This window comes from Mytilus galloprovincialis, chromosome 8 (assembly GCF_965363235.1).
Source record: "Mytilus galloprovincialis chromosome 8, xbMytGall1.hap1.1, whole genome shotgun sequence".
Taxonomy (NCBI): Eukaryota; Metazoa; Mollusca; class Bivalvia; order Mytilida; family Mytilidae; genus Mytilus; species Mytilus galloprovincialis.
In genome coordinates, this window is record NC_134845.1 from 51,705,006 (window position 1) to 51,719,540 (window position 14,535).

A 14,535-nucleotide genomic window follows, 5' to 3' on the forward strand; every position below is an offset into this window, starting at 1 on the left:
TCTCCTAAAGTTTATAAGATATCTTCTAAAGTTTATAAGATATCTTCTAAAGTTTATAAGATATCTTATAAAGTATATGAGATATCTTATAAACAATTTTATGTAAGATATCTTATATAATTTATAAGATATCTCATGTAACGGCTTGCCATACTATACAAAAACTGTTTGTATTGTGATTTAAGGTAGATGTTTTACAATAACTTAATTATAAAACTTGATTATCTATATTTATTAATTAATAGAAAAACAAAGGATATGTGGTGTCCATCCATGACAGAGAATCAGTACATGCACAGCGAAAATATAAAAAGACAAAGTACAGTGACTAATGTTTTGTATTTGAAAAATCTCAGATTTATTTTTATACTTATCATGTGACTTATCATGTGATGTATATTGATGATTAGCAAAGTGTGGACATTTTTCATGTGCAGTAGATAAATGGTCATTGAGTTATATTTTTTGGAGGCAGACCTTTCTGTAATATATCATTTCCTCAATGTCAAAGGTTCTTTACTTTCTTAGTTAATCGTAGGAATTTTATTTCTATATAGATCCATATATGCGCCTGTCTGGTCAGTATCTGCTTTAAAATCAGATAATTAACTAAAATAATCTTCTTTTCAGACCAAGAAGAAAGATCAAGATCTGTAGAACAGTTTAAGAAGTTTGAGAAGGATGTACTTGTAGCCACAGATGTAGCTTCTAAAGGATTGGATTTCCCAGAGATTCAACATGTTATTAATTATGATATGCCAGAGGATATAGAAAATTATGGTAATTTATTAAAGTGTTTTTCTTTATTTTTAGAAATCCAATTTTTAATTGTGTTTTTTTAACGTCTGTTATTTCTGTTTTTAAAGGCATTTTAGTTCTCTCTTAATGTTTACATTGAAAAGAGAGTAAATACTTCTTCTTTTCAATGTCATTGATTATTACAGTAAAACCTGATTAAACCGAACCCTGTACAAACCGGAAACCTGTCTTATCCTAACTTGTTCTGAAGACCAATCATATCACATTTTATGCATTGTGAACCTGATGAAACCGAATACCTGCCAAAACCGAACAAAATCTCAAGTCCCGAAAGGGTTTGGTTTAGTCAGGTTTTACTGTATTTTCAAATTTGTATTTGGATGACATAAAGAACTAATATTGATTTTTTGATTTATAGTTCACAGAATAGGAAGAACGGGAAGATGTGGTAATACAGGAATAGCAACGACATTTATTAATAAAGCTGTTGGTAAGTTATTGTACCACTACCACCTTCCTCCCTACAAGGGTCACCCACAAGGTTGTAGAAACTTAGAGATGTTGTCATAACTTTTATAGATTTCAACAAGCCTGTACTGAGGGTCTAGATGATGGTGTTTAGAGAATAGAACATGATGGGGGAAAAGTGCAGAATATAGATCAGAAAAGTCAAGAATAGAAAAAAATAAGCAAAAAAAAATGAAAAATGAAGACTAGAAAATAATGGGGGGGGCAAGGAATAGAGAATAATGGACAAAAAAATAGGTAATGAATTGGTAAAAATATTCTAAAATTTAAATAAAACAAAGAACCCCCCTCAAGTAAGGATTCTTATTTGTTAAAAAATTTCCCTCTTTACAGCTAGGTAAGCGCAAATGATTATTACACATACTGTTCAGAATAAACACAATTTTTCAACTTTTGTTAATGTAAAAATAAGAAATAAAAGAAAAACAAAAATAATATACAGCAACACCATGACACCACTGTATTACAGGCTCCTGACTTTGGACAGGCATATATACATGTATATGTCTTGTACGATTTTTAATTTTAGTTCATTGATATGTTTCTGAGTTTAGTATGACATCTATTATCATGGAACTAGTACACATTTTTGTTAGGGGCCAACCAAAGCACCCCTCCGGGTGCGGGATTTTCTCGCATTGTTGATGACCCATTAGTGGCTGTTTTCTGCTCTTTGGTCGGATTGTTGTCTCTTTGACACATTCCCCATTTCATTCTCAATTTAATGATTTAATGTGTATGAACATGATTGTGGCATGCCAACCCTCCCCTAATCTGAGACAGTGAAGCACAACAAAAAAATGAACTATAAAAGTCAGTTGAAAAAGGTTTTTGTCAGTTTTCTATACATATATTATTTAACCATGTCAAGTTGATGGCATTGTAGTATCTTCATAACTACCTATTTTTAGCTCAAAGGGGGAGGGGGTTAAATTGTTAATCAGATCAAGATCTATCTACCCTGAAATTTTCAGACGAATCGGACAACCTGTTGTTGGGTTGCTGCCCCTGAATTGGTAATTTTAAGGAAATTTTGCAGTTTTCGGTTATTATCTTGAATACTATTATAGATAGAGATTATCTGTGAACAGCAATAATGTTCAGCAAAATAAGACCTACAAATAATTCCACATGACCAAAATTGTCAGAGAACCCCTTAAGGAGTTATTGCCCTTTATAGTCAATTTTAACAACTTTTTCGTCATTTTTTGTAACTTGTACAAAAATCTTCTTCTCTGAAACTACTGGGCCAAATTTAAACTAACTTGGCCACAATCATAATTTTGGTATATAGTTTAAAAATGTGTCCGATGACCCCACCTACCAAACAAAATGGCCGACATGGCTAAAATTAGAACATAGTGGTAAAATGCAGTTTTTGCTTTATATCTTTGAAACTAAGACATTTAGGGCAAATCTTTCAAGATTTAAATGTGCATCATAATAAGATCTATCCCCTCACAAATTTTCAGATTAATCCTACAACCCGTTGTTGGGTTACTACCCTAAAATTGGTAATTTTAAGAAAATTTTGCAGTTTTTGGTTATTATCTTGAATACTATTATAGATAGAGATAAACTGTAAACAGCATTAATGTTCAGCAAAGTAAGGTCTACAAATAAGTCAACATGACCAAAATTGTCAGAGAACCCCTTAAGGAGTTATTGTCCTTTATATTCAATATTGAACAACTTTTTAGTCATTTTATTAATTTGTACAAAATCTTCTTTTCTAAAAGTATGGGCCAAATTTAACCAAACTTGGCCACAATCATTAGTATGGTATTTATTTTTAAAAAGTGGACGAAAAAAATGGCTACCGATAGTGGTGGAGGTGTAATTTCTCAGAGAGACAAAAATGGTGATTTGTGTGATTTAAACATGGATCCAGCTCCTGTGCTTCAGCAAGATCAATGTATTATTGGTAATGGTTCCCTAAATGAGACATTTGGAGAGTATTCGCCCCAAAACTCAGACTTTGTTCGTGTTTTTACCGAAGTCGGTACCCCAAGTCAACAAAAGATAAACAATGTCACAAACAATGGCCACGAAGACGACGAGTTCTCATGTACCCAACCCTCGCAAGAGTCCGCCTATGTTCCCCAACAAGAATTTATTGCAAAACTAGACTACGATCTTGCTGATCTACCAAAAGAAACATACATATCAAAACTTATTGAAAAGACAAATAACTCTGACGATTGCCTAACATGGTACCGAAGTACTCTAGCAGGTAGAGCAAAATCTATACAGGGGTGTCCCACAGGGAAACTTTTCAACAGAAAATCTACAACGAAAAGTACTTCTACGTCTAAATATGCTAGAGATTGCTATATCATACATATGTTCCTACAAGGTGATAAAACACAAATCGATGAAGTCTTTAGAAAAGATGAAAATAAATTAAGTGTGGTTGACCATACCACCGATGTAGTATCTAATGAAATTATCGAGATGCGTGCAAATATTCATATTTTATTAGAAAGAGTGTCCGACCTTGAAAAATCAGACCAGAAAAATGAAAAAGTTATTAAAATCTTACAAACTGAAAACAGCAAACTTCGTACGCAATATTTAGATTTAAATGAACAACTCGTTAGTCATCTAAGAGACTACGAAAGAAAATCAACACAAAACGATGCCAAGTTTAAAGTGCTGTCCCAGTCGACAAAAACATTAGATGATTTTGACCTGAATAACTTTCAGCAAGATATAAAGACCATGCATATTGAACTAGAAAGACATAACAAATTACAATCGGTTATGCAGAAGTCATTAAATGAACTTAAATTAATTGTTAAACCGTCTTATGCATCAATAACTTCTCCCGTAAGAACCTCTGGTGAGTTAAATGTCAGCAAGCCGTTACACTCTGCGGACACGAAAAAGTCTCAGATCAATGAACATTTAAATGTACAGACCACCCCAGGAAAAAATAACGGTAAAGAAGTAACCTTAAAAGAAAGTGAACATTTATCATCGCCAGTTAACCATTCGGAACATTTTGTGTCGAATCCCGAACTAGACCATGCAACGGAAACATCGAATGTTTCAAACAAGGATCATTTAAACTTTAAAATTCCGGTACGTGTACAAGGTAATACCGAAGAAATAAAACCTTCAAATGAGAATTTTTTCGTTGGTGTAACACCAAGGAAACGATCCGCAAGATACTATTTATCTGGAATAGATAACAGATCAACACGATCTGGAATTTTACAGTTTCTTGAAGTGAAAGGTGTCAATACTACGTTCATACAACTATTTCACGGCAAATACAATTATTCACGTATATCAGCTAAATTAAACGTAACAGAGGAATCCGCTAGTATTATCGAGACCGATGAATTCTGGCCTGCCGGTGTACGCTGTAGGAGGTGGCTGAACAATCACGACTGGCAAAACAGGTGTAATGAACACGCATAAAAAGATACAAGCCTAACAGAACAAGACTATATAACACTTAAAATGTTGTACATGTATATGATGTTAATATTTAACTTATGTTTTTTCATTAATGCTTTGATGAGTCTTAATATTTTAGCATGGAATGTCAGAGGGATAATGTCCTCTACCTTATGTCTTGCAGAATTGCTAGAATCTAAAAACTGTGATATTGCTATAATAAGTGAACATAAGCTGAAACCAAATTTATTGTCATATATGAATAGTATAGATATGAGATACAAGAGTATTTCAAAAACTGACAAGTTAAATGATTTATATAATTGCACTCATGGTAAAGGTGGTATTTCTATTTTATACAAAGCATCTTTACAATTTTCAGTAGAAGAAATATTAGAAACTAATTCAGATAGAATTGTTGGTATTGAGCTAAAAAACAAAAGTTTTGGGTCAATTTTTATTTTTGGGGTATACTTACCTGCTGATGGTTCGATCGATAATTATAGACAAGAGTTAAACGCCCTTGATGATTTATACACATATTACATTAACTACGGCAAAGTAGTTATTGCAGGTGATTTCAATGCTAGTTGTATAAACAAAAACATACAGTTTACAAACACGGTAAAATCAAAAGAACTGCAAAATTTTGTACAAAGACACTATATTTTTCATCCATTTACCGATTCATGCAAAACACCAATAAAAGGTCCAGATTTCACATTTACATTAAAAAATACAATGTTAGATTATGTATTGATAGACGAGACGTTAGTCAGACAATTACGACGGTATGAAATCCTAGAAGAAGGAACGTTTAGTTCGACGTCTGATCACCTACCAATTATCGCCTGTGTGGAACTAGACGAAAATCCGCATATTGACTTAAACAATTTTACAAAACTTCCAGCTTGGCACAAGATCACAGAACAGAATATTAGAGACTACCAAGATAAATTGTGTGCTCCTTTAGATAAACTAATACGGAAGGCACAGAATGATAACATTGACATTAATATGTTTTATCATAACCTTGTGAATACGCTAATAAATACTGCAAAAGAGACAATTCCGTGTAATACGTATAATCCGTACACAAAACCATACTGGAATGCAGACGTAAAAAAAGCACATACTAAAGAACGAAATATGCGTAGGGTATGGATGCAAGATGGAAGACCCCGAGGTATGCAACACGAGTCGTATTTTAATTACAAACGAGCCAAACGAGATTTTAGAAACATCCAGAAACTTGAAAATGAACGATACATCGAAGAAACGTATGATGACATTAATAACGCTGCCGAATGTGATATAAGACTATTTTGGAAACTAATTAAGCGCCAAAAACCAAAACATTCAAAAGTTTGTCAGCAAATAAAACATAATAACATTGTTCATACATCCCCGGAGTCAATCTGTAATGCATTTGCGAATTATTTCGAAGATCTCTATACACCAGCTGATACGTCAACGTTCGATGACCCGACTCTAAATGAAATTAATAAAGCTTACCGTGAAATCAAACGTGTATGCAAAACTGATGAAGACCTATACTTACCTGGTGGAATAATTTCTTGTGATGATATAAGCTCTGCTATTAAACAGCTAAAGCGCAGAAAAGCGTGTGGCAATGACATGATACAAAACGAACACTTGATATATGGTGGACCAAAAGTTGCGGAATGTCTTTCCTTTTTTCTTAATATCGTTATAGAAAAACAGCAAGTTCCTAATGACTGGCAGAAAGGATTGGTTGTTCCCTTGTTTAAAGGAGGGGATAAACCAAAAATGAGCCCGGACAGCTATCGACCCGTATGCTTATTATCGTGTGTATTGAAGCTTTTTGAAAAGATAGTACTTATCCGTCTACAAACATTTGTCGTATTACCAGGGGCGTTTCCGAATCCTCTTCAACATGGATTTCAAAAAGGTCTTGGTTGTCTGACTGCGTCGTTTTGTCTCCTTGAAACAATTTACCATAATATAGAACTAAATAGCAAAGTATTTGTAGCGTTTCTAGACAGTAGAAAGGCTTTTGATACAGTATGGCGTAAAGCACTTATGTATAAATTATTCAAATTGGGTGTCAAAGGGAAAACATGGTCCCTAATTAATGATATGTATAGTAAAACACAAGGTTCAGTTATTGTTAATCAATGTAAATCAAATAGCTTTGTAGTCAAAGAAGGTGTTAGACAAGGAGGGGTATTGTCTGGTTTTTTATACTTAGTGTTTATTGATGAATTAATTAATGAATTAGAAAGATGTAATAGAGTCACTGGTGTCAATAGTATAAAATGTTGCGCACCCTCACTTGCTGACGATATTACATGTATTGCTACAACACCGAAGCGTCTACAACACATGCTTGATATATGTACAAGATATTCAAATAAATGGCGGTTTCAGTTCAACGGAAAGAAATCATGTGTTATTCAATTTTCAAAATCTTCAATAAAAACAGACTATGACTGGAAACTAAACCAAGAATCTGTACCTGTTGTAGACAACCATATTCATCTTGGCATTGAACTAAACGGAAAATTGAATACGCTTGCACGAACGACAAAAGCTTGTAGGAAGGGTAGAAACACTTTTTTTGCTATTTCAAACTTTAGAAGCGACAATACAAATCCATTAGTTCTAGTGAAACTGTACAAGTCAGTCGTAATTCCTACTTTTTTGTATGGTTGTGAAGTTTGGTGTGATCTGAAAAAGCAAGATGTCACATTACTGAATAGACTTCAGCATTTTGTTGTAAAGCACGTACAAAAGTTTAAGACGTCAACAAGATCCGATATGTGTGAAAGTATGGTTGGGCTACGTAATATAACCTGTGATATCGAAAAACGTAAATTGTATTTCTTTGGAAAACTTTGTAAAACAAAAAACTCTTGTCTTGCAAAACAAATTTTTCTACAAAGACTTTTTTCGTGCCTGTTAGACGGACGAAATCATATTGGATTCATTCCAGACATATTGGACATTTTAAGTAAATACAATCTGTATGAATTTCTTATTACCTACATTAGTGATGGCAACTTTCCCGAAAAACTACAATGGAAACGTATTGTTGTAAATGCAGTTGAAACTAAACATGATAATGACTGGTTAATTCGCATTAATTCGGACAATGACTTCAAGAGATTCAAATATATACATAAATCAATATCTGTGGCTCATGTATGGAAATTCCCGACGAACAGCTTCGAAATGCGCACTGCACTGTTTATCGGAAAACTTGTATCTACCGCTCCAAACCACGATTCCAAATCCTGTGAAATATGCGACCGTCTATTCACTGACGTGTTTGTACATGCATGCTTTGTCTGTACGTGCACATCAAATATGTACAGTACTTGGCTAGACGTAATAATAGAAAACTTTTCTCTTGATCTCTATGTTGAACTCAGTGAATGTAGTGATGAATCGCTATTTATAATTTGTCTAGGAAAAGACCCTTCAACTGCGCTCAGTGACTCCGACTTGGATTCATTTAAGCGACTTTGCTACGTCCATGTAATAAAATCTGCATCCGAATACAATCGCCAATTGAACTATATAGTATAGTGTTAGCACATGTAATATCGACAGCTCGCAACATAAACTCATTTACAGCTTGCAATATATATTAACATTTTCATTTATATGTAAATATTACGCATTGTTCATAACTTTACTATTTTATTTTCTATTATTAATGTATTAATTTATTGTTCATGATACTATGATTCATGTAATCTCTATAAAGAGGAAATAAAGATATGAATGAATGAATGGACACAGGCTCTTCAGAGCCTCTAGTTGTGATCTTAGTATTGTATTGTGTTCTTAGATTTGTCATAGTCTGTACTGTAATCTCTATCATCTCATTTACCATGTGATAATGTTTAGCAATTATGTATGAATTTTAACAGAGTATTTAATGGTTTAAACTTACTTTTTTTTCCAGAGGAGTCAGTTCTGTTAGACTTGAAACATTTATTAATTGAAGCAAAACAAAAAGTCCCACCATTCTTAGCAAATATGGAGTCTGAAAATGAGAAATTTCTGGATATTGGAGGTAAAGTATTAAATTGTGAATTTATATTTTAGGAGCAAATTCTATGTTGTATAACAGGCATATATGAAAAGAAATGTTTAAAATGATTTATACAGCAAAATTGAATTCAGTGACCCTTATAATGTATATATCAATAAAACACAAAAATATATTGGAAATGAAGTCATCTTTTTTTAAGAGAATTTTGCTAAACAAATTTTTTGAGAAAAAGCAAATTATAGTCAAAATATTCCAAATTAATTGCGATATTTATGTGCATCATATGTATTTGCTCTTCTTTTTTTTTACAGAATATTCAATTTGCAATATTTCCATTTTTAATGTTACTAATATTTTTTTCCAGTATTAGTATGCAGCTCCATATGCTCTAGTTGCATGCAAAATTTTATTAAAATCAGTTAGATGACCCATTTACGTACCTGTTACCTTAAATAGATATAAAAAAATGTGGCATAAGTGCCAATGAGACAACTCTCCATCCAAGTCACAATTTGTAAAAGTAAACCATTATAGGTCAAAGTCGGAGCTTTGGCTCACACTGAACAGTAAATGTCATATCTCTTATTATCAATTAAGATAAATTCAAATTCAAATTCAAATATATTTTATTGCTAATCAAAGCGCCCACAAGGAGCAGAACAATCAACATTAATTACATACAAATGATTACAAGTGATTCAATATGATTAAGACACAATGTTATAAAAAAAAAAATAATAATATTTATTAAGACAAGTAGAAGAATACAACAAGCACAGCGTTTAATAATATAACTAGGTTAAAAAAAAGGGGGGTCACTGGGCATTACTATATCTATATATCATTTAAGGAAACTTTCCTATATGAGGATAAATTTTCCAATAATTCTCAGAGTTTCTGGAGTATGAAAATATCTTCAGAGGACATTAGCCAAATAAATTGTGATTTAATATCTAAACCACTAAAATTTTTAAACAGTTGTTTTATTTCATTTCAAAATTTGAAACGAATTATCTTTGATATTCTATTTTATTTGAAACAAAGAAAACATTTGATATACACGGAAGACAAATTGCCTTGATCTATGGTTGTCTTAAAATTCATAGGAACATTTACTAACTAAGATGTCTGCAAAAAATTAACATGATTTGTCTCCCCTTATTTGTTTGTTATTTCACATGTACTCTTTTTACTTTTTCTATATGAGACACTTTGAATGTTTGTTCTGATGCAAAATATTAATTTGTGTGGTAAAGAATGCTTGAACTGACGGGAGAATGAGTTTTCATAGGACATTTAGGCTTTGAAAAATTTCCCTCAATAGAAACTTTTTATACCTCGCTTTAAAAAAAATCTGTCAGTCAGTCCGTCAGTCCCATGAATAGTTTTGTTGCCTCTTTCTCAGGAACTATGTTTCAAGGATTTCTAAAATTTGGTTTCAGGGATTATATAAGTCATTTATACCGTGTGATGTGTTTTCAGATTCATCACTTAACAACATCCAGGTTGAAAATTTTCATCCCATTTTTCTCATGAACTACATTACAAGCATTTCTTAAATTTGGTTTCAGGGTTTATTTAAGTCATTGTAAGTCAGCTATACTGTGTAATGCATTTTCAGATTCATCACTCAACAACTTCCTGTTTACCGAACACTTACATAATTTTACGCATGACATCCAAGTTAAAAATTTTCATCACATTTTTCTCAGGAACTACATTACAAGAATTTCTGAAATTTGGTTGCAGGGTTTATATAAGTCAGCTATACAGTGTGATATATTTTCAGATTCATCACTCAACAACTTCCTGTTTACCGTCAAGTATTTTGGAAGGGGTATCATCAGTGAGCAGTAGCTTGGAATTTCACCATTTTATTTTTTTTACATTTTTGACATTTATATATATATATATATTACTGTATTTCAGGTGAAGTTGGTTGTTCATACTGTGGAGGTCTTGGTCATCGTATTACAGACTGTCCTAAACTGGAGGCCTTACAGACCAAGCAGGCACAGGGTATTGGTCGTCGTGACTACCTCGCAACAGGAAGTGCTGATTACTGAGCAAGAACTTTGGAAGAAACATCAAAATGGAGATTTGTACTCATACAGATATTTTGAAACTTTTTTTGTCATTCAGCATTTGTTGAAATACTTATTACATTGATATAAAACAGGGATGTAAAGTTCAAAGTTTAAAAAGGATTCATTCAGTATATCTATTGTACAATGGCTTGGAGTAGAGAATTACAATAAGTTATTTGCAAACAAATTAATATTGAAACAACAAGATACAAATTGCATGATCAGTTTGTAAATATGGAAATCTGATTAAAGATGAGTTAAAGCAAGCAACTCTAAATTAAAAAATCTTATAAGTTAATAATACTTGTACACTTAAAGTTCAGTAAAACTTACAATACATTTTAATTATATGACAATTAATTTTTTGGAAAATAGCAACAGGGTTGGAATTTATATAATTGCCTAAGGTTGGAACCATTTTGATATACCTTGATGGTCTTTAAAAAGGACCAGATACTTGAATTTTGTATTCTGTTACTTTAAGCTTGTAATTTATAAAATGACCTACAAATATAGGTTGGATTTAATTTAAATACATTTTTTTAAAATCAAATTTAAAAAAAATATATAATTTGCAACAACTCCAATCTTGTTGTGGTGTTTGCAGATAAAGCTTTAATGGTACAGGGTTTCATTTAATGTCATTGCAATGCCAAATTATCAGTATAAAAAATTGTCAATGATAAACTGGGTTCTCAATAAAATTATCTTTAAAAACTGTTTTTATAATATTCTGTTGGTAGATATACCAAGATTTTGTATGAATGCCAATGAGACAACTCTCCATCCAAGTTAAAATTTGTAAAAGAAACTTACCATTATAGGTCAAAGTATATATGGCACTCTTTTTTTTATTTGAAAAAACATATATAGTAAAAAAACAATTTTACTGTACCACTTATAACATTTGCTAACAAAAGAAAATCAGTAAGTTTTGAAAGAGCATTGTGTTGCCAAAATCATGTCACCATATTTCCATACTTTTTGGGTAATGAATGCATTAAATTCTATTAAAACTTTATGGTGCTGACTTGATACTACCCGGTATATCATAAAAGGTTTATCTCTACCTGTGATAATTCAAACAAAATAATGTAGTGAAATGATTATTATTTAGATCCTAAACAGTCAATGACCTGCATTTTATTGATGATTTGATATACTAAGAAATTTATGTTACAATATGATGTGGATTTGTATTACCATACTTGTAAAGAATATATTTTTTTTTATTAAAAATTGTAGAAGTAATGCATGGTGTATGAATCTGTTTGTGGTAATTGAATAAAAAGCATCAAACCAACTTAACAATTAAAAAAATCTTTTAAAAATATAAGAATTCAAAATTGAAAATGGAAATGGGGAATGTGTCAAAGAGACAACAACCCGACCAAATAAAAAACAACAGCAGAGGGTCACCAACAGGTCTTCAATGTAGCGAGAAATTCCCGCACCCGGAGGCGTCCTTCAGCTGGCCCCTAAACAAATATATAATAGTCCAGTGATAATGAACGCCATACTAATTTCCAAATTGTACACAAGAAACTAAAATTAAAATAAAACAAGACTAACAAAGGCCAGAGGCTCCTGACTTGGGACAGGCGCACAAATGCGGCAGGGTTAAACATGTTTGTGAGATCTCAACCCTCTCCCTATATATATACCAATGTAGAAAAGTAAACGCATAACAATACTCACATTAAAATTCAGTTTAAGAGAAGTCCGAGTCTGATGTCAGAAGATGTAACCAAAGAAAATAAACAAAATGACAATAATACATAAATAACAACAGACTACTAGCAGTTAACTGACATGCCAGCTCCAGACTTCAATTAAACTGACTGAAAGATTATGATTTCATCATGTGAACATCAGGCACAATCCTTCCCGTTAGGGGTTTAGTATCATACCATCATAACATATATGAGAAGAACATAACCCGTGTCATGCCAACAACTGTTTTTAGAATAAATGTGTTTAGTTCCGATGCAAAGACCTTATCAGTGACTCAATATTAACGCCAAAATATGCAATCTTTAATGACTTGACAACAGTATCGTAATTATATCCCTTCTTAATAAGTCTATTCAAAGGTTTTGTAAGTTTCTGAGGTGAATACTGACATCTTTGTGCTTTATAAAGAATATTTCCATAAAAAATTGGATGTGAAATACCTGAACGTATTAGAAGTCTGCATGTTGAGCTATATTTACGAATGATGTCTTTATACCGATGATAAAATTTAGTAAATGTTTTGACTAGTTTGTGATATCGAAAACCCTGGTGTAGTAATTTTTCAGTAATACATAAATTTCTCTCGTTAAAATCTAAAACATTGTTACATACACGAGCGAATCGTACAAGTTGAGATATATAAACACCGTAAGATGGTGACAAGGGAACGTCACCATCTAAAAACGGATAATTAACGATAGGAAATGAAAAATCATCCCTTTTATCATAAATTTTAGTATTCAGCTTTCCATTAGTGATATAGATGTCAAGATCGAGAAAAGGGCAGTGGTTATTGTTAGTATTAGCTTTATTTAAAGTAAGTTCAACAGGAAAAATTTCATTAATATACATACTGAAGTCGTCATTATTGAGAGCCAAAATATCATCCAAATATCTAAAAGTATTATTAAATTTGTTTATCAGAGGTTGTTTCGATGGGTCTTTGCTTATTTTTGTCATAAATTGTAACTCATAACAATACAAAGACAGGTCCGCAATAAGTGGTGCACAGTTAGTCCCCATTGGAATTCTGATAATCTGACGATATACGGAATCCCCAAAGCGAACAAAAATGTTATCTAGTAAAAATTCAAGGGCATATATAGTATCAAAGCATGTCCAATTAACATAGTTTTTTTGTTTATTGCTACTAAAAAATGACCTAAAAGAGTTTGAACATATATATTCACATTCTGAATTTTTGAATGCCCATTTAATTAGGTGTGTGAATTTTATTAACATTGATACAAACTTTCACAAGAGATCAGCTAAAGGTTGAGATTTAGAAACCAGTAAAGTTCTCAGAATGGCCTTCATCACAGAGCAATTTCCACATGTACATAAACATAATAAAAATCTGATTGCTATAAAATTCTTCTCCCCTAGATTGACTGTGTAATAGAAATATAGTCGCCATACATGTAGGTCTTCCTTTGACTGGAGGTAAAACCCTTGCTAGAGTGGGGAATTTGTATTGCTTTGTGGGATGTATAAATGCACAGCAAGGTTGGGTAAGAATTAGAACGTTTGATTAAAATTGAGAATTGAAATGGGGAATGTGCCAAAGAGACAACAACCCGACCATAGAAAAAAACAACAGCAGAAGGTCACCAACAGGTCTTCAATGTAGCGAGAAATTCCCGCACCCGGAGGCGTCCTTCAGCTGGCCCCTAAACAAATATATACTAGTTCAGTGATAATGAACGCCATACTAATTTCCAAATTGTACACAAGAAACTAAAATTAAAATAATACAAGACTAACAAAGTCCAGAGGCTCCTGACTTGGGACAGGCTCAAAAATGTGGCGGGGTTAAACATGTTTGTGAGATCTCAACCCTCCCCCTATACCTCTAGCCAATGTAGAAAAGTAAACGCATAACAATACGCACATTAAAATTCAGTCCAAGAGAAGTCCAAGTCTGATGTCAGAAGATGTAACCAAAGAAAATAAACAAAATAACAATAATTATACATA

The 14,535-nt window shown here is 32.4% G+C and overlaps 1 protein-coding gene across 1 annotated transcript in view; it reads left to right on the forward strand.

Annotated features, from left to right (window-relative positions):
* The window catches only part of LOC143042169 (putative ATP-dependent RNA helicase DDX41), a 45,312-nt gene extending 33,185 nt beyond the window's left edge, over positions 1–12,127 (forward strand). The window contains exons 12-15 of the mRNA XM_076214439.1: positions 631–780; positions 1,178–1,249; positions 8,648–8,758; positions 10,667–12,127. Of these exons, the coding sequence (XP_076070554.1) occupies positions 631–780; positions 1,178–1,249; positions 8,648–8,758; positions 10,667–10,803 (470 nt within the window). The 3' untranslated portion in view covers positions 10,804–12,127. The remainder of the gene's footprint in view (positions 1–630; positions 781–1,177; positions 1,250–8,647; positions 8,759–10,666) is intronic.
* The last annotated feature ends 2,408 nt before the right edge of the window (positions 12,128–14,535 follow it).